The sequence below is a fragment of the Bemisia tabaci genome, chromosome 2 (genome assembly GCF_918797505.1).
Source record: "Bemisia tabaci chromosome 2, PGI_BMITA_v3".
Classification (NCBI taxonomy): Eukaryota; Metazoa; Arthropoda; class Insecta; order Hemiptera; family Aleyrodidae; genus Bemisia; species Bemisia tabaci.
This window is the reverse complement of record NC_092794.1, coordinates 49524602-49551299: the sequence shown is the minus strand read 5'-3', so window position 1 is coordinate 49551299 and position 26698 is coordinate 49524602. Positions and strand designations below refer to the sequence as shown.

The 26698-nt window shown below is 43.6% G+C and overlaps 1 protein-coding gene across 1 annotated transcript in view; it reads right to left on the bottom strand.

Annotated features, from left to right (window-relative positions):
• The window catches only part of Glut4EF (Glucose transporter 4 enhancer factor), a 195977-nt gene that overhangs the window by 67837 nt on the left and 101442 nt on the right, over positions 1-26698 (bottom strand). Inside the window, exon 4 of the mRNA XM_019061680.2 lies at positions 12531-12715. Coding sequence (XP_018917225.1) covers positions 12531-12715 — 185 coding nt within the window. The remainder of the gene's footprint in view (positions 1-12530; positions 12716-26698) is intronic.

Genomic DNA, 26698 nt, shown 5'->3' with positions numbered 1-26698 from the left:
TTTCGACCAACTCCATTTGCTTAAGGTCCTCTTTGTCTATCGCTTTGTCCACCAGTTTTGATTATTAGCTCGCTGAGCCACGAGACTGAGGCTCCTGGGCGACCGACACGACATCTGAGTGGAGGCGCCTGAGAGTCTGCAAGATTGAGATCCAACTCGCTCGAGGAAAGCTCCGCGTCCGTCAGCCTGCAAGTTGCAACGCTTTGTTGAGTGGTTATCGGGGAAAAAATTCGCCGCTCGTGGCTCTCGAGTTTATCTGTTGAGCGATTAGCGCGAGTGGCTCACGTGTGCCCGGATTGCCGGCTTTCCCTCGAAACTGAAGAAATTCGTTCCAAAACTCTTCAACTATTAAATCAGATAGCTCTAGGTTTCTTACACAGGGAAAATGTTTAAATTCATTCGCGGGTAGACTCAAATCATCCCCAATAAAAATATTGGATCCAAAGTTGACTCGGATTTGAGTTTTTTTCCTGACCTACTTACCTGTGGAGTTAATTGTGACCCAGTTTCCTGACAAGGGCAAGGGAAAAAAACCGTGTAACTTATAATTTTGGGGAAAATAAGCTGAGGACTTTGCTACATTCTACAGTATAAAATACGGAAGCTGATGTTGTTAGTTTTTTCCAATTTCGCATGAAAGGGCTATAATGTCGCTGTAATCCATAAAAAGACTTGGTAATACACCCACAAAATTACAAAAGTGGCGAAGTTTTATTTACGTCCTGCGTAATCGTACGTTTTTAAATAGGGAGAGTGAGTTTTTACGCTTTGTTCCTTAGTTAACGATATTCAAGACGGTCTGAATTTAGCCTTTCCACTGCGTATCATAACTATCAGTTATCTGACCACTTATACACTTCCATTTCTTGTCACAGCTCCTTCAACAGTTCATGTTCTACTTGGCGAATTTTCATGATTTTTGCAGCTTTCGACAGGTGATGATCGCTTAATAAGCCCTTTCTACTCAGATTTTGAAAATATGACCCAGATTTTGAGTTGCATAATACAGTTGTGAACTCTCGCATTCAGACAATGTAAAAGTTAATTTTTTTACAATTTGTAGAAGTACCTTAAAGAGCGCGGCGCGCACGCAGGGGGTGGAGCCGAGATGCGACCAGGGGGCGTACCCCCTAGTTTACTTAATTATTTCTATTCCTTTTTCTGGATATTGCGATTTGCCAGCGTTGCGAGAGAGAAATCAGCTGGACACAGAAACTGCAAGGTCAAACGTATACGAAATTTACACGAGGAACGTGGTGGGGGGGGGGGGGCAGGGAAGCAAGAGAGAGAGACAAACTTGCTCCGTCCCATCTCTCGCCCACCGCTACCGTGGACGTGGAGTCCAACACCGCACCTTCATTAACGGATTGTTTTGAAACGTTCTCTCAATTCAGCAAAAATGCAATCGACAAAAGCGGAGAAGTAGGTTAGGCGAATTAGACGATCTAGGCCGCCGCGCTAAGTTGCCGGGCGGCTCGATTACGGAACGCGGGGCTCCGACCCCCCCCCCCCCCCCCAACTCGCTGAACTTTCGCTGTTGATAAAAGGCCTCTCACCACTTGTGTCTCCAGAAGAAACAGGAACAGAAGTGTTTTTGGCATAAGTCATCGTCGGTGGGAGTAGAGGACTACTCGATACGAAATCAAAAATGAAATTCTGATTCGCACAAGTATTGTTTGACGGAGTGAAATCCGATGTGTATTTCACTCCCCGCACCACAATTTTTGACATTTGATAATAGAATCGCGATTGTTGAAATTGCGATTATTAACTGACAATTTGACTACATTTTGCAATAAGGAACCACCGTTTAAAGCACCTATCTGCGAATGGAAACAAATGACACATGTGTCGTTTCTAAAGTAAGCCATAAATTGTTGACTTGATTGCAAAATGTAGTCCAATTGATCAAAAATTAGGTACTTCTCAATTCTCAGGTCAAATTTCTAAAAATCATCACAAAATTTCTAAAATTTCCAGCTTAAAGCCCAAAATGCCAATATTATAAGGAAAAATAGAATTTGGAGTGAAACACCGAGAGAATTGTGCGGAGATATACTGAATTATTGTCATCGAACATGTTCAGCACACATAACTCTTTCGTGATATGATCGCTCAGTTTTCTCTTTGCCTCGTCTATAGCTTTGTCTATCGATTTTAATTATTAGCCCGCACTTGGTAATTTAGGCAACGAAACGCCAGACGCACGAGCTGCGTTTGACATTTCTTTCTCTCGTCTATAGATATGTCTATAGATTTTAGTTGTCAGCCCGCACTTGGTAATTTAGGCAACGAAACGCCAGACGCACGAGCTGTGCGTTTGAAATTTCTTTCTTTCATCTATAGATATGTCTATCGATTTTAATTGTCAGCCCGTACTTGGTAATTTAGGCAACGAAACGCTAGACGCACGAGCTGCGTTTGACATTGGAGATTTTGGGCGCGCCGTGCGTCGGTGCGTAGTCGTGTAATAATTATCTATTGGGTATTGTGCTGTAATCTCGTGGACTTGGGTTGCGTAAAAAATAAACCAGGACAGAAGTGCGAGAGCAATCTTCAAGTTCACGCAATATTTCAGAGCGGGAAGCGAGAACAATAATCCATCGTCGTCGTTTGACGATCGGTTACGGACAATGCCGATGAACAACGATCACCAATGCCATCGTTGAGGCGTCCGAGTTGCGGGGGAGAGGAAACATATTTTACAGACCCCGCACTAATAACTTCAACGTTCAACGTTCCTTTCCGCCAAATGATGATTGATGAGCAGCTAGTTGAGCAAAAGCCCTGTGTCCGCTCGTCAAAATGGCGTCAAATGGAAGCTCAAAAAGAATCGATAAAATACGATCTGTACGCGATTGTTGATCAAAAAAGAGTCGCGCTGCTCTATTTTGAGTTGCAACACTCACCAATCGCATCAAGTCCCGATTTAGAGCCACTTATCGTTGAACTCAATTCATTTTGAGCTTCCATTTTGACGCCATTTTGACGAGTGGAGACAGCGCTATCAAATCAAATAAAATTCGCTGATGACTGATGAATGTCGATGTGAGGACTTTGCTAGGCGAGTTTTTGCAAATTAGGTCAAACCCAATATTATCCGACTCCGGATGATAGTGGATCGTATTCGATAGTGGTTCGGTACATCGTTTGGTTCAAAACAACAGAACATAACCTTAACAAAAGTTGTAGGATTCAAAATGAGAAAAATGAGAAAATTCCTGACAATTCGACTTTTCACTGTCATTTTGTACCCATAAAAATAAAATATTTATCACCAAAAAAAAAAAAAAAAAAAAAAAACCCGTTCCCTCAACATAAAGCAATTGACTTTTGAGGCTATGCTCACATGTTGAACAAATCGATATCGATACAATTTCAACTGTTCAATGTATCGAATACGATCCACTCATCTAAAATGAACAATTTCGGATGTGAGATCCGACGCGGCACGACACATTTTGATGTCTTAAAATGGCTACGCGACGCTGATGCGTAGTGCGTAGGCATGGGCATTGTGCATGGCCAACCAGAAACACTTGTATTTACGTAACGTGATCCACTCCCGGTGTTTACGAGAAATTCGTACATAAATTGTGCGAGCACGCCCCTCCCGCCATCCCCTCCCTCCTTTCGGCCATGAATTCACAACCTACGGTGGCCCGGCCTGAAAAAACTTTCACTCGTCAATTGGAACCTGCCAGCAGGCAAAAAATTACTCCGTTCTCTACCGAATAGCTCGACAGTCGAATCATCGTCACACGGTGGGCCTTTCTCAACGGTAAAAATTCCAGAATTTTTGTGCTCTCCCTTTTTTTAGCGTAGAATCAGCTGCACTGATAAAAATATGTGTGTTATTGTGTTACTGTTGGTTAATGTGAGGAGTGAAACACAAATCAATCCAAATTTTGTGTTGTTCTTAGTACAGTCTGCGGTGAATATAGCGCAGGAAACAATTGAGAGACTAAGAAACCTCAGAGTCAACCGAAGGCTTGGATTATTTTGTGTTTTACGTCTCGTATTAACCAAACTTATGTATTTGAAAAACTTTTTGGAATTGTATGATAAATTCGCGCGAACTTTAACGTGAAACTTTAAAGGCGAACTCAGGAAGGAGAAAAGCAGCACTGCTATTTTATCTATGGCGTAAAAGTTCCTTTCGAAAGTCAACGCTTGGAATCGCCTGATGATAGGTGATGACTAAAGAGTTGAGCAATCCTAATATAATTTGCAAAAAATCCGTCGAAAAAATCGCATACCAAAGGAATCGGACTCCGATAATCATCAGTCATCATTTGACAAATTTTTAACTCAAAAAGTTGCTTTATCAATCACCTTTAAGCAAAAAATAGCATTGATCTCCGAATTCAACTTTTGCCTCACTCGATGCAATGCCTAAATTCTTAGTGCAGAATCTCTAAAACATACTATGGCGCGCTCACTGTGCGACGGTGTTGCCTGGTTCGATCTCACTTGCCGCTGATCCATCTCCATCATCTATTATCCAACATGTAACAGGTCCGACGCCACGCCGCGCCGAGCGCTTAGTCTATAAATCCTGCGGGACTGATTCTCGTCATTACGAGAGGCACTCGATCGTAACGATGAACGACCAACGGCGCTTATGTGTGTCACGCTGTCACGCCGGTTGCGGCGCCGCCTTACGTCGATTCTCTGTATCACGTTAAGGTATACATATGAAGACCGTATCACCGGACGAAGGAAAGACGCGTTGTTGAGGTGAGGTGAATGAGAGGTTTCCGGCCTCAAGTTCCTTACGGAGAGTATTAAGTTCACTGGGTACCCAAAGAGCTTACACTGGAAAAAAAGTTACGGGCTATAAAGGTTACCGTCCGTTCCGGGCACAGAGGCCGAAAGTTCCGGGTGCTGAAACCGTAACTTCGACTGCTCCGGGTGCTACAACCGAACTTTCGGCCTCTGAGCCCAGAACGTGGACAGTATGTCTATATAGCCCGTAAGTACGGCTTCCACGGCCGGAGATTTTTTTTCAGTGTACATTTTGGTCCTTCGAGCTGGAGCGAGGGTGTGTATTGACACTTCTCTGACGAAAGGGCGTACTTCGATTTCCAGTGAGTCCTCGAAAGCATGGATCAATGTGGACAGCAGGACTCACGTGATAATTGAGATACGCCCTTGTGTTTTTCTAGTGATGGGTAGAAAAGTGATGAAGATGTCTTAGGAAAACAGTGAACTACGGCGAGTATGGATTGCGGGTTGTGAGGCTCAGTGATAATGCGGAGTAAACGGTATGACGCCCACACAGGGTTATTTTCGAGTCGATGAACGCGATATTTTTACCGTTTTGTTTTCGAAACTCGGCTTCATGAATGCCCCCCCAAATAAAAAGAAAAAAAAAGTCCATCAAGCGTAAACGTAGGTGAAGGACGTGGAAAGCTCCGGGGGGCTGTCCGAAAAGAGGTCCGGAACCGAGGCGGAGAATGAGACCGCAGCATGAGGTCTAGGACGCTGAAACACTTAACCTCTAATAAATCATTTTAAGGAGCAATTTACAAACCTGACCGATTGACTCCGCGTATCGCGGGTTCCGAGGGGGGAACGAAACGGCTCACTCACTTTCTTCGTGCGGGGCGTATAAATCAAACTCGAACACCGCACTTCCGGCTGGATAAATTTATTCTGCGGTTGTCGTGTCAGTTTGACGGAGCGATTACTCAATCCGAGCTTCGTGAAATTAGGCGACGGCCGGGTCAGGTGATAAGAGCTTGTCGTCCTTGGAGGACGGGCCCACCGGAATGAGGGCTCGTCCTGGAATTGCACTTTTTTTCTTCCTCTTGCACTTCCCATTCATTCCTCAATTTCACCTTCTCAAGATCAGCGTTCCCATTTCCCGGAACTAGTATCGAATTTCGGAACTTTTAAGATTAACCTTAATGAAATTTCCGGATCTTTTGCATTTTCCGGAACTTTCTCGGATTTTTTGAAAAAATTTAAAGGGAATTCCGGATTTTTTGACGATCATGTTGTGGGAGAAATTGGAACAAATCAGTTTCGAATCCCGGAACTTTTAATGGGCATGAAATGGGAGCACTGCTCAGGATGTCTTTAATTTTGTGAGCCTCCAAAAGAGATCCACGTAGAACTTTGGTAATTCCCATAGACGGGAGTAAAGATAGGCTGGGATCCTAGCCTCTAGAAATCTACTTGGCACCCTCCACTGGAGAATTGGCAGGTGCCTAAAATTTTGTGAATTTCATGTTTCAAATGAAATTATTATAAGAACTGAGCATGTCTTGGTTTCAAAATTGAACAATTATTGGAGGAAATACGACAAAATAACGTAATCTGCTAAAATACATGTGTTTAAATGAGAAATGCCATCAGCAGATGACGTCATATTTTTAAATCTATTTTTCTGCTATTTCCCATTTCAGAAAAAAATTATGAGAAATACCGCAAAGTTAGCTCATTAAGCACTCCCATTTGAATCAATAAAAAACTGTTTGTGCAAATTCTCCATTGAAGCGATTTAGCTGACCAAGTGCGTGATAAAGATTTGTCATCTATGAGATAGTTTTTCAATAAATTTTTAAGTAGAAACAGCTTACGATCTCACCGACTCAGTTTTTCAAAAAAGTATATACTGAGGAGGCCCGTTGGTCCGCCTTTTGGAGCCGAGAAAGTACCCCGGACCATCTTTCCAACTTGAGAGAGTCTCGTCGAACCCCTTGATGGGGCATCTCTTTAAGTCTTGTCCCCAAAACCCGCCTGATGAGATGCTGTTCCGGGCCCCATAAAAGTTTCTACTTCCGCCTATGATGATTCGAAACCGCAGCTCATTTAAAAGCTCCACTCTTCCGCCAGTGACGACCTTGCCTGCGTAGAAAACAATTAACCGAACGAATGTTTGATACGACGCTTTGTAGTTTATGTAAAACTTTTATGGAAATTGGTGAACTTGTGGAGGAAAAATTGTTGGGAACCGAACGGAGGAAACAATGCAATTTTTGCTAGGGAAATGATTGGGGCTCTTGAAACTCGAGATAAAATTTGACGATTATGTAATGTGACTTCGTGGGTGATTAGGATGTCGGCTGGAAAACCTGTTACGATTTTCCTTGAGGAAATGCCGTTAAAAACCAACCCAGTTTGCCGGAAAAACGTCGTGGTTTTATCCACTTAAAAACCTCGAAGACATCGCTTAGTCAACATTTAATTTGGGAAGTTTTTCGCTGAACTCTGGTCTTATTTTAATGACAAGATTTGTTACTTTGAGGGGAATTCGATCATCGATAAAGGAAAGCAACAGTTGAAAGATCTCAGCAACACCTGATGACGTTTACCAGGTTTTGAATTTCCGCTCCTTATTTTAAAATCGATTTTTTCCGCCCTGAACGGCTATGCGGTTTCATCGTAATGATGAAATGCAGTGGCGTGGCGTGAATTGCGATGTATCGATTGTTATGCCATTTAAACCTATTGGAAAGAATCGATTATTAAGACGGCATGACAATCGATACATCGCATTTCACGCCACGCCACTGGTAATGATGAAATGCGCCAGAAAACGAGCGAAAAAAGTGGAGGTTTGGCCCGCGAATGCGACTCTGCGGTTCCAGCCCGAAGTCATCAGTATCTACGCGTACATCGGAACAAGACAACACACCTGAATAATTTCAGCACTTATCGAGCTGCGGAACAGATCGACGGAAAAATCCCGGATTTTCCAACGGTGCGGCGGGAAAAATGGAGGGAATCCCCGGCGGTTTGGCATCGGTGCGACCTTGGAATTATGCCGACTTGCGGCCGGCACCCGGCACCGGCATGGCATGGCACCGGCAACTTGATCACACTTTTCCGCGTTGAAAATAATTAATGGTGAATATACGCACAGCACGCGCACTTCAGCCTCGCTGCGAAGCGGGGCGCACGCATTCGATGCGGTGTCACGCTTTTGAACTTAACATTACAAAAAAAGAACCCAAAAAACTCGCACACGATCGATGAACAAAAAATGTGGGTGTAGTATAGAGGTTAGGAATCTTGCATTTCCAAATAGATCGTATTCGATACATCAAACGGGTGAGATTGTATCGATATCGATTGGTTCAAAACATAAACATAGCCTCAAAAGTAAATTCAGAAATCTGAGAGAGCGGGTCTTCTGTAACAGATTTGTTATTCTTTTGAGTACCAAATGCCAATTAAAAGTGAAATTGTCAGGAAATACCTCATTTTCAGCTTTTCCAACTTAAATCCTTACAGTTTGGTTTGAGGTTATGTTCTATTGTTTTGAACCAAACGATACATCGAACCGTTATCGAATACGGTCTATACGGTCAAATGGGGCTGATAAACTTTTTCTGATAGAGTAGGGCAATCTGAGATATGAAGAGATCGGAACGAAAGCCAAATGAGAAGAGAATACATTCATGTTAAAGAAATTCTCTTTTAGGTCGCTTACACCTCATGCGGGATTGCACATCTAGTTCGGGGGTGATGTGGTGTCGGGATATGGCACTACGGTTGGCATCAATTCATTACCTAAACTAAATTTTGTTGACTATTCAAGATACTACTTCTATTTGAGATACAATTTGAGATACATTACATTTGAGATACAACGAACAAGCGATGATTTCCTCTATGCAGATACGTGCTTTTACGGATGCACTTGGGATCTTAAATCCCCAGTTGCAAAATTCAATCCAATTAATCCGAAAATTGACGTTCATACGCGAAGCGAATGATTTCAGGCCGAAATGATTTCTCGAGCCATGATTTCAGGGCGTGAACATTCGGATTTCGAGGCAGGTATGCTATCTAAATAACATTTCGACTGATAATTCGAGCTATAACTCGTTGTCTCCCGCACGAAGGAACGTAACTCCATTCCAAGGTTGCCAAATTGACTCAAACAATTAATTTATTTTACAAAAATGTACGTAAGCAATTTGTGTCCAAAATATCTCTGTTTTTTGCTTGGAATCTAGAGAAAAATCAGGGAAATTTTCAGTCAGAAATGCCCAAAATTCTCGTGGTTAATAGGCAATTTGTGAGGGGAGATTTGGCAACATTGGAATGGAGTTACGTTCTTTCGTCCGGGAGACAACGAACTATCAAAATTCGAAACTAAGCGCCACCGTGACTTCTGATCGCGTTCGGTTGCATCACGACGAAAGAAATGAAGCGGAGCGGCCAAGTCCGAAGGTCCAATTCCAATTCCAATTCACGCTTTTTGATGATTAATTCGGTTTTTTTCTCGCCTCCGCTGCGTTCTTAAACTGACCTTGCATGTAATCAGCTGGTCGCAAGGCTTGTCCCATAAAATGTGCAGTTTTCAATGCTGATTGCTGCCGGAGTTTTCGCGGCTCAGCATCCAGTGCCGGCGCCGCACAGTGGAACAAGCTATTGGAAGAGGTTGGACATGGAATTCTTGACCTAAATTGCAAATTATTTGGTCAAAATTTCCATTTCAAGGGGTGTTTTTGAAAGGAAGTTTCACAGAAAAACCAAGGAAACCACTTTGAAATGTCTCAATTCTATATTTTCAAATTTATAAGCTTTTACAGTTTCCAAATTTTGTCCGACTTTTCCGATTGACTCGTTCCATCGTGCGCCGCACAGTAAAGCGAGCCCACGGGAGAAGTCGAAGTAATGAGGAAACTTTACAGGTTCATATTTTCATTAATACGAAACGTAGAAGTTTGAAAGTAATTCATTGAATTTTTCGCAAAATTTTCCTCGAGAAACATCCCTTGAAATTTGCAAATTGCAGAGATCAACATCAAAATTTGGAGTTCAAGTCGAAACTTGCATGTTCGACCCCTGCTAGCGAAGGGAAAGGCAAAGGCGCATAATACAACTATTTCAACTCTCCGGTGGCTCAAATTGCATACTCCCCGATATGAAGGAAAACTTAATACCGCGCCAACTTTCCGGACGTAAAATGACATTGGTTGTAAACTCAATCACCTTGTGGCATGGGAAATTCTCTTCATTTCCTCTTTCTGAGGCACTTCTGAGAATTTCTTTAAAATTTGCAATCTTATTCGGAAAATTCGGGTCCGACCTCTCTCAGGGGCTCGTTTCATTGCGAATTGAATGCTAAAAGTAATTAACAAAGCGCTAGCGTTAGACAAAATGGACAAATAGAAAATGGAACGATCCTATTGGTGAAAGCGGATGGTGCGATGGGCACTTAATAGATTAACTAACGATAACCTACGAGAGACGTCATAGTTAATTGATTATTTCCTCCTAAGTGAATAAGAACCACCCATTTTAACACATATACTTCATTTTCCTGTGTCTTCTTTGTCTATCGCTTTGTCTATGAATTTCAATAATCAGTCCGCTGTGCGGCGTGAAGTGCACACAGCTGCTTCGTACACGGTTGCCCGATTTTTGGGACGAGAAACTTCGTAAAAATTGAAGAGCGTTACCACGGAGTGACGGAAACGTACAACAGGCAACGTTTCGGCCACGGCTGGAAAGTGCTTTCTCACGAATTCACGTTGTCTCGTCACTGAATTCGTGCGAATCAGCGAAATTGAAACGACGCGTCCGGCAGTTTTCTCTGATTGGAGAATTTTTCTCGGTTTTTGTGAGGCACGTGTGGCGTTGAAGTCGCGGAACAAACGACGAATCCTCGTTGATTAAAATGTGAGTGACACGAGGCAGGTCGACTCAAAATTGGGCTGCATTTTACAGTGGGGAACTGCATTTCCTGGCTTATCTATAAAATCACGTATCTGCACGGGAAAACTAATGACATTTATGCTGCTTCTCAAATGAGCTAAGCAGGAGGTTTTCTCACTTTTAAATCTAAATCTATTTGCTCCATAATTTCCCAAGACAGAATTAAAATTATGAAGAATACATCAAACGTAGTTCAAGAAAGAACCAAAAGTTGTCTTAAATTATCCATTACAAAATGAAGTCCAATTAATTCAAACGGAATTCCTTCCTCCTTCTTCTTAAGACAGCGCTGCCGTGCTAAGGAAGAACGTCGTATGAACATTCAAGAGTTGCCAAATTTCCGAGAATAAAATGCTTATTTTTTAGGAAAATTATGAATATTTTTCCTTGAACTTTTCAGACACTTTAGATCAAATCGCAAACAAAATTATCTGAGAAGTTGGCAGAAAAATATTCAAAAATTTTCCTGAAAATTAGTAATTTGCGAGAGGAAATTTGGCAACGCGTGAAGGCTCATACGGCGTTTTTCCTCAGCACGGGAGAGCGATTCAGAGGCATCGGCACAAAAACGTGAAAAAAATCAATTTTCCCCACGCACAATCTCTAATAGCTGAATTCAAAGTTGGAATGATGAAAGCGAGATTGCGTTCCGAGTCTGATCGGTCGGATAGCGGTGTCGCTATCTAACCTTTGATCGTTTCTTAATTTTCGCTCGTCGACCTCTGAAGCTGCGGAGGATGAAGTTTCTGGTCGGGCACGCCCAGGAGGCCCGTCGCCGTGTTCGCCGTCGACGCGAACTTTTGCTTTTGTTCCCTCCTCGGAGTGGGGTTAAAAGTTTCCGAGCTTGGAGCTGCTATAATGTATTCAAATGAGGAGCAGCGTAGTAAACGGAGGATCAAGGTTCATAGGGATCATCTTGACCGGTGGAACCGGCCGGTTATCCAACGCGTCGAGAGAGAACCGTAAAGTTGGTTGCGGTCCGCAATGTGACGTCGACGTAGTCATCCGACTCCCATTATTAATTAATAGCATTGAGGTGAATCGATGGCGAAAGTACACTGTTATCCGGATTAATTGGTGCTGGACCCATCGGGATGAAGAAAAAATCCGGATGATAGACAGAGAAAACGAGCTCGATTGAACTGGTTATTTGAAGAAGAGCGTAACTGCTAAATCTTCAGGAATTGAGTTTTCGATTGTGCATTATTCTTTGAGGGTGGACGCACCTCCTACTATCGAGCGATTCTACTAAAATTCACTGAGCGTCTTTTTTTAATATTTACAGATAAAAATGGCATTTTATGAATGAAAATGACAGTATACTGAGCGATTTTGTGGAAGAAGAGTATAAGCACCGAAATGTTGAAAATTTAATTTCTTGTCTAATTTTTCTGCATGCCCTTTGGTCTGTCACGGTCTCGTGTCACCGTGGTTTCATTATAGATTTGTAGAAAGATTTTCGCTTTATAGATTTGTTGATAGATTTTCGCATTATGCATTTGTAGATATCGATGGTGATACTGCAGAAATGCGTATCTCGGTTTGCCTCATTGCAGACCTCTTACTATACTTTATTTTCTACATGGAAAACTACAGAGCGTCACTTTTTTAAACAAAAATTCAGAGATTTTTCTTCTCTTTAAAAAGAATAATCTACGGAAACTTCGAGCCATGATGTAGGTTCGCTCTCCTTTCAAAAAATAAAAGAGGTAGCGCAAATTTCGGAACACCGCTACCTAGATACGCATTCTTATAGTTCCACCGTCGATATGCGCTATGTAGAACAGTGTAGATACTTTTTCCGAACCGAAAGACGAAGAATTATGGAGGAAATCATGAAAAAGTCTTACCTTTTTTCTTTTTGGTAAATCATCGAATTCGTCATCGAGGACGATGCCTTCATCAAGGCTGGAACTTTGCGGGGGAGTCCAGGCGTTCTGTTCTCCCTCGCTCAGAGGCGGGGATGGAGTTGCACTTCGCCATGAGAACCCATCGCTGTGACTTGGGCTCGGCGACAGAGGCTCCCAACCCATTCCTGAAACAAAACAAACCAACGTTCACGTTATAAGATTATTCACTTTTAGTGAGGCAAATTAGCATAAAAATCGTGTATTTCTGGATACTAGCATGAGACTTCCAGGAAGTCTTCTACACCAACGAATTTAGCCCGGGTGCCCATTTTTGTAATATTTTCCCCCAGGGAGGCGGAGGGTGAGGGGGAGGGCCTAAAATCATAAAATTCAGGTTTTACGTAAGAATTTTCGTGCACAAGTGGATATAACTGACTAAATTTGCGGAATTTACCACTTAAAGGCCTCTTCAATGCATACTGGAAGGGTTTCAGCCACTAATCACCCAATTTTTGACAGTAAAGATGGGCCCAAAAACGACCCTGTATCGATACCTCCAAAAGAAGAGAACAATTGCGACCAATTTTCTAAGTATCCACTGTCATCAGGTTTCATTACCCTCCGGATTCCCGAGTTTTTACCAGATCTAAGAGAATGAAGGGGGCAGGGGGGGAGGCAGAGGGGGGGGGGGGAGCTGTTTGCGGCCGCACGGTTTAGCGTCCGAGGCCGCAGCGGTGGAAAGCGAGATGAATGGCGGCAAATCGAATCTCGAGCGTAAACAAAATCGAAACCGAGACCGAGAGGTATTTTTGGGCAATATTTCATAACGGACGCCCGCGTTTCGACCGCGGGGAGAGGGAAATTCCTCCTGCCAGAGGGGAGGGGCGGGGTTGCACGCGCGGGTGGATTGCCCCCAATTTGAGAAGAAGTTCCGCCCCGACCTGGTTGTCGCCTTTCTGCCCAGGATTCGAAATAAATCGTGCTAGGAGGCTTTTCGTTTCGGGAGATTCCCGGAAAAGCGAGGAGAGGATGCATTATTTCTAATTGGCTCCCTCGGGCACACGCGTCGAAGAAAGATGGATGCAGAGACGATACATTTCAGATAACTCGCACTAACAATCTAGGAGATAGAATTAGGTTATGTTCCAGGTAATGTTAGTTCTCGCTTAGTGATGATTTGTGAGCAACTTGCTGCGGAAAGCAATCGTCAAATGATGACTGAACTGCATTTCGCGATTAGAAACTCCAATTTCTGGCTCATCCGTAAAAGAACTTAAGTGCATAAGGAAACTAACGGTCCACACGTTGTTTCTAAAATGAGCCAGAAATTGTAGTTCGTAATTGCAAAATATAGTTCAACTGATAAATGAATCAGTGAGTTCGAAAACACATCAACTCGGTGACCCGAAATTGCTCAATTTTCATAAGAGACGGTCAATTTGTATATAAGTCATTGAAGTTAGCGCATCCGTTCCAACTTGGACCTTTAAAATGACCTTAAGTGCTTGTATTTCGACACCAAAAATCTTTCTTCGACTAATTTCTTCATTTACTGTTCGGTTTCGTGTGTGTCTTGATTCTTTTCATTTTTCCGAGTTGCTGTGTTTTCGTTCTCACTGATTCAAATATTAGGGCGAGCATTTTCAAAGGTGACTTTTTGCAAATTAGATTAGATTTACTGAATCAATTACTCGACTCTTTTGTCACTACTCATCTCTGTACAGGGTGCCAGAAGTCCTGCATCACCCTTTTAACCCCTGGGGCTCCTACCCCGTTTCAAGGGGATAAGTTTTGGAGGTCCTGTAAGTCGTTTCCGTTGACCTAGGAGCTAAGAGCACAAACGATCTTTCAAGTCTCTCTTACATTGTCCAGAAGTTACAAAGGGTGATGCCGAGTGTGGAACTTTTGGATCACCCTGTATCCCAGCGCGTTTCGTTGCATTGTGTTTGCTCGGTGGCACGAAGAAGTGTGTTGCCGGTTGCGAAATCGTGGACCAAATTATTCCGCGTCCCGCGTGAGATTTCGAGATTTGGGAGCTGCACGCGGCTGAGATGGTGGATGTGTGACGTGTAGCTGTGACTCCTAATAAAACTGTTGTGCTCCGCAGAACATGGAGCTAAACCCCAGGATCAGAGTCTACACCTAAAGGCATCGAGTTTACGTTACAGTGTAGGTTCCTTCACTTAGCCTAAGAATGAAGGTATGTGCTTGACGCTTCTTCCATGGTTTTTCCATTTTCCTCCATTTTCTCTAACAAGAAACGCATTTTGAACCCTAGAAAGGACAAATTTTCGCAAGACATGAAAAACAATTGGAGTAATGAATGCAGGAAAGGGGGAATGACCTGAAATACGCAGGATCTAACTAAAATTTCGCGTGAACGTCATATCGATCGCCATGGTGCGAAACCACGTATTTTTATTTCCGACGTTGCAGACTTAAAATTTTCTTTGGAAAACTAATCAACGTAATTTTTTTTTAAATCTTTCTTGATTTCGCTTAATACTCAAGGTATAAAGTTGGCTTGTTCCCATTCGAAAAAATGAAATTGGAACGGTGATTTTCAAACTGCACAATTAAGATACGTGCTTTCGCACATTGGCCATCGAAGTACGTATAAACTTATGTATAAAAAATTGCATACTTTCGAGGGACTTTCCTCAAATTTATCTCGAAAAATCCGTGCGTGCTTCTGTACCGGCCTTTCAAAATCCGTTCTACGTACTTTTTCCGTAGGATAGGCACCCTGATCAAGGTCATTCGATAACGATTCGACACTCAAGGCACATGACACGAGACATGAAGTCGCGACACTGTGACGAGCGGGAGGCATACCCGTCAAGGAAAACGGAGGTAATTTGACTCTGGAAGCTCACCAGGAAGTGGCAGTTTCACTCACCGCACCGGCTACCGGCGACCGGCTACCGGCTGATTGCCCTCGATTTAACCCTCTCACGCCTCTAATTTGCCCTATTTCATCCCCTTCCCTTCCCCCTTTTCGCCCCCTCCCCCCTTTGGCCGACACTTCGCCCTCGTGCGGAATTCGACACCGTCTGCACCGCTCTCACAACCTTTGCCATTCCACCGGTAAAATTCTTCTCTTCCTGATGGTTTTTAACGGGAAAATAGAAGGATTCTCCGCAAAAACGGCAACGCTGCCTCTTTCTTTTTCTTCCGAGGATAAAAAATTCTTTGCGGTTCGACGGCTTTGCTACCGTGCAATGGAAACGCCGTATCAACAACCGCATGATGCCAGATTTCTCTAGATAAAAAATTTGCTCTTGAAAATAGTAGGGAATATTTTTCGAAGAAATTGTCAGATACCCTAGATTAGAGTCCCTTTATACTGAGAGTCAAGACAACACCCCCTCATGGAGTTACAAACGGGAATAAAGATTACAGAAATCGAACGTTTTTCGTATTCTTTGATCGGCTCATTCTCAAATTCCTTTCTCCGTTCCTTCTCTCATTCCGTTTGTTCCTTGCCGAACCCGTAATTCCCTGGTCCATTCCAGATTATAATCTTTGCAATTGGTGGAAATTTAATCTTCATTCCCGTTCGTGACACTGTGAAGGCCTAAAATACGGGAACCAATCAGAAATGGATTCACATTGTCTTGACTCTCGGTATAAAGGGACTCTACTTTAGATCAAATTGTGAATAAAGGTCACTGAAAAATTCAAGATAAACAATTAACAGGTTTTTAAGATAATTCGAGCTTTTGCAGAAAAGGTACGGCAACATTCGAAGCTTCATAAGACATCTTTCCTTTCCACGGCAGAACGCACACGGCCATTCGAAGCCCAACACAAGCAGAAGTACTGTAATGATACGCGAGGATACGAAGATTGCCAACTTTGCTATATATAGCAGAGATCCAGGTTGAAAAATGTTTTCGAACGCGATGTTCGAAATTGGTTTCAAAATTGATTGAAGTTCATGGCGAAACGAGTAAATAATTTCGCATTTTCTGTCGATCTGAATCCTCGTACAACGCCCACCTTTCTTTGGGAGGGGTGAGATGGGGAGGGAAGAGGATAGGAGGTCAAAAATGCCGAAAAAAAGCTTTACATAATTTATGTACGGCCTCTAATGCGCGGAGCGTAAAACAATGGGAGAATATTCGAAGTTGGGTTCGAACCCAACATGCAACTATTTGAACTCTGCGATGGGCCGGGTTGCATACGCTCGATTTTGCGGGCGAAATCTGAGATCCGACCACGGCTTTCGCGACAGGGTACGGGTGCAATTCGCATTTTCTTCAAACGTGACGTCTATTTCCGTCAAGTATTCTTGAAAAACTGATGTTTTTCCCCAAGCAAATTGCATTTTTACCTGGAGGCATATTACCTTCGCCTTGGCGACGATGGCCCTGGTGCTCTCTCCGCAAAGGTCCCCCATCGCGATTATCTCCGTCGCCGAGTTCGATTACTTCCAGAACGAGGAAGACGTCAACTTGGGCGATGGACCTTGCGGTCGGGCCCGGACGTTTTTCGAGGCGGGCGCATCGCGGGTCGGATCCGACGCGTGCGCGGCGTCGCGGCGCCTTCGCCTTGGACGTCCTCGGCCCGGCTCCGGCTCGACGCTACGCAAAAGCGACGAAAGCTGGGTCACAGCCTTGCAGAAGTTCCCATCTCATGCATCCTTTCGTGAGCTCCCATCCTCCTCCGCTCCGAGCTGGACGTCGCCGTGCGGTTCCGACGCCGGCCGCCGCATAATGGAACCGGTTCAATGCTAAATTTCACTTTCCATCCTCCTCCCCCTCTCCTCCTCCGCTACCATATGGCTGGATTATCTACCCGCCCGCCCGCCCCCGCAAGCCGCGCTGCTCGACTGCATTAACTTCTACACCTCGTACGCTGACGTCATGAGAGGGCGTCCATTAATGACGTCAGGCATTTTCCCCAGATTTTTCACCCCGCAAAGATTAACGCTCCCAAGAGTTTAATTGGTTTTCCCGAGATTAACGGAGATTAACGTGTCGAGAGTGAAAACTAGGAGGGAAAAAATGGCGACTCCCCTAGTGACCTCTGAATTCTACCTACTTTTCGTGTCGTGGTTACAATAGGACGACATTTTGCAATTAGGAGCTACAATTTCTGGCTCATCCGAAAAAACATAAAAACACATTTTAAGGGAAAGCAGGATTTCAGGAGCAAATACGGAAACGATAGCGCCAAAATTTGCCGAATTATCATCAAAAAGCTTCAGCACACATGATTTTGACTGTGAAATTCAGCATAAATGCTGATTTACGTCTGGGAACCCAGGGGGCAGGTTGTTACTTTGACAGTTCACAGTTTCAAAAGCGCACATTGATCGATTAATTCATTAAGTCGAATCGATTATTAATCAATGATCGAATTCTCGATTCTCCAAAAAATCGATTAGAACCAGCACATCAAACAACTCTAATTCTTCCCCGTGAATTTATAGACCATATTTTGCAATAAGAAACCACTATTTCTGGATCATTGTAGAAACAACATAAATGCCATTGGTTTCCCTATGCAGAAAGTTACTTTTATGGAGGAACCAAGAGATAGTGGCTCCTTATTGCAAAATGTAATCCCCATATGCTAGGCTCAAAAAGCCCCGTGGTGCAGCGGGAGCTTAACGTAGTGACGTAAAGGCGATTTGGCACTCGGGGCAATCAGCTTGCTGACGAGCTTGCAAACCTACGCGCTACGCTGCGGATCCGTAAGCTTGCGTGGACGGCAAAGCTCCCCGACCTTCGCCATTATCTCTCTCACTTATGCTCGCTCGCTCCCAATTCCTCCACATTCGTGATGTCAAGGCTGCCTACCTCCTGCTCCTGCCCGCGATCCGGCCTCACACACCCGCGGATAAAAAGGTCCCAAAGGGTCACTCGCAAGAGGTGCTGGTGCTCCACCCATCTGGAGTGCCTTTACAGGGAGGGTATGGTCACTGGGTCTCATGGAGACTCAAAGGATTAGGATACAAAAAAGTCAGGAAGAGTACGATAACACACGAAATTAAGAGCCCTCATGAAAGGGCGCTCGATGACGTCATCAGCCGGACACACCCAATATTGGCCGTAAATAGCTGAGAGCATCCGAAAACAGGCGGAGATAACCCGAAAAAGCCGAATGGCGTCCAGATGCAAATTTTGGTGCCGCCTTTCGGGAGGGTATCGCAAAAATGAACCGTTGGATTTGATCGATCATCTAAAAACTCCATTCATCGTTATCAGGGGGCTGATAATTGAAATTGATAGACAAAGCCATTGACAAAGAAAACACAGGGAGAATGGAGAGGTCCTATTGGTTGAAATGGGGGGTTCCTATAGACTAAAGGAGAAAATGATGGCCTAACTACAAGGAGTATAGGGTCTCTCGGAGGTTGCCTTTAGTCAGTCTCTCACCTACCTCCTTTGTCTATAACAACCACCCGCTTCCACCAAGGTGATCTTTCCATATTCCTATTGTCTCCTTTGCCTATAGCTTTGTCTATCAATTTCAATAATCAATCAGCCTACAGGGCCACCTTAATCACCCCTGAGAAAATCATCGCACCCCACTTTCCCCTTCAGAGAAATGGGATTCTCGGAGAAGGGACACTGATTGAGCAAGGACCATTTTGAAAGCACTGCAATAAAACAGTGCACCTCAGTTTGAGTTGGCAGTGAGCCTTGACTCTCTGCAGGCGTCGAGGTTACCGTTTCCGTAAATTAAATAACGCCAATTATTCCTATTAAGTGCATTGTTTTTTGTCCAGTTTTCTACGACCGCTCTTCAGTTGGCGTCCCGACCTCTCCCCGCCCTCCCGCCCACCCCACCAACGCGCTTCACTGCACGATAATTGGCCGCCGGCCTTGTACTTGGAATAAATACATCATCGAACTTGGCTTCTCTTTCGATAAAAAATAAATCCCCACGAACTTTTCACGGAGGGTTTGTATCCATGCTGCCGTCCTGCGGAAAAACTCGGTGCGACGCTGCCAAATTTCCTCGATTTCCGTTCCTCGGACGAAAGGACGTAAGCCATTGCAAGATTGCAGAATTGATTAAAAAAACTCAATTTTAAGTAAAAATACGTCTGAACGATGACTGCTCAAAATTAAGCTGATCCAGGGTCGGATTCACCTACTTGCCGCCCATGGGCCGCCTGTATTTTGCCGCCCCCTTCTCATTAGTTTTGAAACTCGATAAAAAACCATCAAGTGAACGTGCCAGCGGGGGAGGGGTGCATAAGACGCATTTACTCGTGTTGAACACATTTTTTGGGAAAGACCTGTCAACACTACTAGCAAAAGTTCACGGAACTTTGCGCGAAAGTTAAGTTTCGTAAACCTATCTCTGTGTGGACAAGGCCATCCATGTTTGGCGCAAAGCGTGAGGTATTCAGACAGTCTTGTAGGTGCTATGCGTTTCACGCCGACCGCTGCTGACCGCGCTGTGTTTGGCGCAATGCGTGAAGTATTCACGCAGTCTTGTAGGCGCTATGCGTTTTACGCTGACCGCACTGAGTTTGGCGCAATGCGTGAAGTATTCATGCATTCTTGTAGGCGCTATCCGTTTCACGCTGACCGCAATGACCGCACTGTGTTTGATGCAATGCGAGAAGTATTCGTGCAGTACTGTAGGCGCTGGTATGTGTTACATGCCGATCGCCGCGCTGAGGGCTTCTCCTTTTCATCTCAAGTCCTCGTTATCATTTCTCTCTAAGTCGCGCCGTTTCAGGCCAAATTGCGTTTTTGATCTTTAACATCGGAAATGGGATCAATTACCGTGACCAACAAACCACGAGCGTACAAAAACAACTTTAGATCAAAAATAAATTCGGTAGAATCAGTGGCGAGGCGTGAATGATCGATTGTTGATATTTCCTCATTTGAAGCTATGGTCATGAATCGATTACTACGGTGTTCGCTGCGGACAACCTGTCTTTCGATCCTTTCCCGTAGGTTTAAATGGCAGATCAGTCGATAAATCGTGACGCCATTTTTTAACAACATTTTAGGTATACCTCTGAGTTTGTGGCTCTCAGCGTATGAATCCTGAAACACGTCATGACGTCATATACACGCTAAGAAACAAAAAAGCCGACATTTGACGGTTTTGAGTCTTTTACAGACGATTTTGTAGCTACTGCACGTCGCGGTCATCGATAATAGCCGGCGCAGCGATTAAAACGCAGACTTCCAACTTCCTCCGCCGAGAGCAAGCGGAGAGAGGGAAACGCTCGGACAAATGAATGCGTCGTTTTAAAAGCAAACATATTCATCATTAGTTGAGCTCTAGAATATAAACGTTAGAATGGACCTGAGGGCTCATCAGGAAATCATTTTGTTATGTTTAATCATCGACCTATTCAAATGGACTACCCTCGAGGCACGATCATTAATTACCACGTAATTTATCACAGATTTTCTTTGGTAATTAATAGTCCGTCTTGTCTAACTCCCGAAGGGCGGGGAAGGGGGGGGGGGCGTTCTGTTGACCTTCCGATCAGGTGAGTTTTCGTCCGAATCAGGTTTGTGTCCTGTATCGCCATGAATTAGAGAAAAAAGATCAAATCAATTGTTAATTTCAATGGTTGAGAGGCGGTGAAATCTGCCAGCTCATAAAAATTACTTTTTCGAATTTTGACAGAATTTATAAAACCGATGCTTGAGGATTGATTGAGAACCGTGGCGCGTATGAAACCGGTTTCGAACATTCGTTTCACCAAAAATGTTTTGTGGTGAACTCGCTGACCAGGCGCCTGACTTCAGAATCTGGAAACATAATTCTTAACCAAAGCATCAGAAATCGCTAATGATCCAGGGATAGAGAAGCCCGAAATGAGGAATAGATATAAGGAGTATATCTCCCTGTAACCGGACTATCGTTATGAATCAACTACAATATTACATCGGATATCATAGTATAACCGATTACGCGGGGGAAATAAATTGAAATGCTTCCTTACAATACTTTATGTATATATTTTTTTTTAAAATGAGTAAAAAAATTTAACACATTTTAATAGAAACTACTGTTCAGTTTTCCCTAAATAGAAATAAGACAATAGCGAGGATTTACAACGTTACGATCCGAAATATGCGTTTTCAGACTTCAGCCATCAATATTGCCGTGCCAAGAACAAAAATCTGATAAAATCTCCTCAACTTGACAACTGTTACGAAGCGTGATGTTTGTATTTTAAAAGGATGTACGTACTCATTAACAATTTACCCTTTGCGAGGTGATCACATTCATCAGTTTCTCTTTCTTTGATGATTCATCGAGTGAGCGTGGCACCGAATTATGTACGTATCCTGGATTTGTTACGATGACCGCAGCTTGTTTTCAGAGTGAGGCGTAGCGTGTGCGATGATTCGTGGGACAGGTCTTGACCTCAAAAGAATCTTTCGGGGTCAAGAGCTTGAATATACGGTGCTGAAAATTTTGACCCACTTATATACGAAAAATTTCGTCGATCTTCATGCGAATATTATATGATACTGAACACAACTTAGTTTTTACGACTGGAGTCACCGACGCAGCGCGGTTTTCGTGATAAATTATCCTCGAGTTTTGTTTGCCTGGCAGCTCTTTAATACTTCCAGTTCCGCCTTTTTAAAAGCAAATAAAGTGGCTGAAAAACCTGCATACATGATATTCCTCAGGGCAGTTTACATATGAATATTTCGGTTTGCGCTGAGATATGATTGCGAAGAAGGAACGCATCTGATGAAAGAGGTCATTCGTGAGGGCGGGGGGGGGTTAAGAAGAGCGTTACGCCATTTTGTTTTTACGTGTTAAGGTACAGGGATCTACGTCACAAAAGCGCGTTACAAGGGGAGGGGGCGAGGGCAGGGGCTCTGTCGAAAAAACCGAAATTTAGTGTTACGTGTTACGTGAACGGTCCCAAAAAATCGTTCCGTTGATAAAATAGAATGGCATCCATTAAAAATCTATACCCGTTTCTTGGTCTGCTCATTCTCAAAGTCTTTTTTGTCCACTTTCGATTAAAAGCAACTTTCATTGCAGCCTTCTGGTTTCTGCATTCGTATTAATTGGCTCGAACCAGAGGCAATTAAATACCTTCCGCCAGGAGATCAAAGCGAAAACGAACCGCGCTCTGTTTGTTTCTTGCCTTCACTTTTTGAGGGGTGAATAGTATCTTTCATCAATTTTTTCCACGGGCCATGGAGATGCCACTCGCTCATTTTGCCGTTAGATGGGAATCTTTGGCAACAGAGTTTTCCATTCCTCCTCTCCCGCTCTCACCGAAACTGGACTGCTTCCACCGCACCCCGATCAGGAGTAAATAAATCATGACGTTGCGTACATCTTGTTATGTTTTTGGGAGTCCATCTGCAGTGCATTGACCCTGGCGCACAGATAAAAACGGCGCTCGAAAATCTCGTCCAAGATAAAGAAAGAAAAAAATCATTTCAAGCCGGTATCATCCGCGGTAGTCCGGGCGCGGGGGGTGCGGGGAGGGCCAGGAAGTAATGTCCAACCTATATCCTGCTGTTATTGTTTATTGTCTCGCGTGTCCGCGCCTGGAAAAAAATCCGGGACAGCGATGCCGAACCGCCACGGAACAGACCTCGGACGTTACCTAAAATTTTCTGATAAGAAAAGAGTTTCCCCGAAATTTGTTTGAATTTCTGGAGGAAAAAATTCGGTGGGGTCGAGGGCATAAGAGTGTCTTCCTTCGAAAGCTTAGGTCGGAAAAAATGAATTTTTTTGAATTTCTGGAGGAAAAAAATCTGTAGGGTCAAGGGCATAAGAGTGTCTTCTTTCGAAAGCTTAGCTCGGAAAAAATGTTAAGTCCGTATTACTACATGGGGAATGGTTTTAACGGTCACTAAGAAAGTGCTAACTTACCGAGAAAATACTCATAGGAGTGGTGCCGAAATTAAGGAGTAAATATTAATAATTAAATTTAACATAGGTTCTATGAAAATTTTATTTGTAGATTTTAAGAGGTACGCACTGGGTAAGCAACTTTTAAAAAAAGAAGAAAAAAAGTAAAATATCAAACCTATGTGACTGGATCAATGAAAAGGGGCCGTACTTCTTTTTTCTACATTTTTTAAGGAAATTTTCTTCATCTTTTTGTAAGAAAATGGAGGATGAAAATCTTGGAATTTTGGTGTTAATTCGACCCGAAAATTTTGGAAATTGAGGGAGACCTGTTTTAAACTCCTGCAGAAAAGTATAATACAACATAAATAATTTTCGTCGTAGAAAAACGTGTGGTTTGTTTGAAAAAAGTAAGGAAAAATTATTTCCCGGGAGATGTGGTCGTGGTCCCTTTTCATAGACTCGGTCACATATTGATGCATCATTACATGAGAGTCAAAATATTTTCTGGTTGACTGGGTTTCGAATGCGAGCTGGCATGCAGCGGGCCCCGAATTGCGGTTTTACTTTTTTACTGCTCGGAACGGCCGAGGCAATTATCGCGCGCTTTGTGGTTTCACGGCGCGATCGAGGCGGATTTAAATGGGAACGCGGTGGCGAGCTGTCAAAGCTCTCGTAAACGTTCCGAATGCGCGCCCACAAAACATATGCAATCGACAACGAGAAGTGCGATCGGAATTCGTGGCTTCGATTCCGAAGTGAGAGGCGATGCGGATCCAAACTAACTCGCGGATCCGTGAAATACTCCGCGTTCCTCCGGCGGGCTGATTATTAAAATTGATAGACAAAACTATAGACAAAGAATACGAAGACAAAAAATGGAGCTCTCCTTTTGGTTGAAACGGGTGGCTGTTATTTACACAAAGGGATGGACCAACTAGAGGATTTCTTGTAGGTTGCCGCTAGGGTAGTCTATTACTTATCTTCTTTATCTATTGCATCCACCCGCTTCCACCAATACTGCCGTGCTAAGGAAAAACGCCGTATGACACTCGAGAGTTGCCAAATTTCCCCCGATAAAATGTTCATTTGGTCAGAAAGTTATGTATTTTACCTTGAAATTTTCAGATATTCTAGATTAGAGTGTGAGCAATATTGTCCGAAAAAATGAAAGAAAAAAATGTTCCATCTCCCCAGTAAATTTGTACTTTTTCAAAGGAAATTTGGCAACGCCTGAAGGTTCTTACGGCGTTCTTCTTTAGCGTGGCAGAATAGGATCGCTCCATTTTCTTTTGTCTTCTTTTCTATTGCTTGGTCTATCAATTTGGCAACCTCGCTTCAGATGCGAGTCGCATCCACGTGCACCGATTATGTCTCCAAGACTTAATATCCATAAGTAAATGAACTCAGTGATTTAGAAGTTACTGCGGCCGCTCGCTGTCCCAACACATACCTGGGGCATTTCGGCGGTCGTCAGCAGAGGTAATCACGTAAGAGTAAAAGTTTTTACTGGCCATTCTTATTCCTACCGACGACTCTAATTGCAGCTCAATTTCTACGATCAAAAACTTCAATTATCTGGACCGTAGACGTTGGTGTCCCGTCGATTGCATTTTTCTAATTCGAAGTCACCCTCTCTATTCCACTGTGAAATCTAAGCGCGGTCCGTATTCCGTGATCGGGAGACTGAGCAGTGGCGTGGCGTGCTTTGCGATTTATCGATTGATCTGTCATTTAAACCTATGAAAAAAGATCGATTATCATGGTGTTCGCAGCGAACACCTTAATAATCGATTCTTTACCATAGCTTCAAATGGCGAGATATCGAAAATCGATCATTCACGCCACGCCACTGAGACTGAGGTCTCTCACGTCACGGCCGAGGCAGCAACGAAAACGCCTGGTCCAGTCCGTGAACCCGTGCGTACCTTCCAGGCCACCCACTCACGCACAATGCGGTGATTACAGTGATCGATTCACCTCGTTTTCGTGAAAGTCGAGCGACAGCGACGAGAAAGAACAGTAACTCCATCCTAAGGTGGGCCACGAGACGCGTGAGGGGAAGTGAAAACCGTGGCTCAAGTCCGGGTGGAGTTACTGCTCTCTTCCGTTGCACGGTAGAGCTGCCGCGTCGAGTATTGCGCCGGACCTTTGAGCGAGCATGGCTCATTTGAGTTGCCAAGTGGATGTGAAATAACCGGGACAGAAGAGAGAAACGAAGATGGAGGAGAATGAAGTAACAGAGAACAAGTAGAATGAGAGGAGGAGAATATAAATGAGAAGACAAAGAAAGAGAAAGAGCAGTACCAGAGGGATCAGAAAGACACACACGAGAATCGCTCTGTAGCAGGCAATTAGCGATCGCTGACAAATATTGAAATCTATATATATTCGTGTTGAATGAAGAAGTGTAAATAATTAAAAACAAGATAGAGAGTACTGATTATTATACTTAGAGTTCAAATATACATGTTTTCCTTCCTAAACGCACAATAAGGGTCCCAACTAGGACGCTCGTCAGTGCGTATGGTGAAATCAGCAACCTCAGTTGGGTTAAGTTAGGTTACGCAACTAAACTAACTCCTAGGCAAAGCGGAGAGTATCAGCGATATTTGAAGGCGTTCCACACCGAGGTCGCGCCTTGCAGTTCTTTCTCAATGAAGCCTTAACCGTGTCGATGCGAATTTTTGCAATTTAACGGGAAATCACGCATTCTGCTTGACTATTGCCGACAATTCCTCACTGCCTGCGACATCTTTTAAATTAAAAAACAAAAGAAGCGAAATTTTTGCGAATTTTTGAAATTTGAATCGGCAGATGTTCCTCTTACGAAAAATGACAGAAATCTAATTCGAGCTACTATGTTTCCTGGAGTGCATCCAAAATGAGAAATCCAGTAATCATTATACTCTTTCTTTATCCGCGTGTCAATGCTATTGGTTGGTCCGATCTCCATACATTCTTTCCTTCCGATTTGCGGCGCTCAGCGGCACAGTTTGGCATTGGCGTTACGGGTTACTCAATTGAAACGCTTCGATAACGAAACGTGGCACGATTCGAAAGACAAAAACCGCGTCATCGTCGTGTGGCACACCGAACAAGAAGCTTCACCAGGAGCTGCTGCCGATTCTTATCGATCAATCGAACGTCCACTTGTATCCGTCCTGGATGCTATTAGTGCCACGTCATGGAAAACCGATGAATCGATTTATTCTCATTGGTAGCATTGAAGAGGTCGTGTTATTGTCATTGCACGGATCCAATACCCAATCGAAGAAAAAGAGATGGAGAAGGAAAGAGAAGGAGAAAAAGGAAGAGAAGGAGAAAAGGAAAGAGAAGGAGGA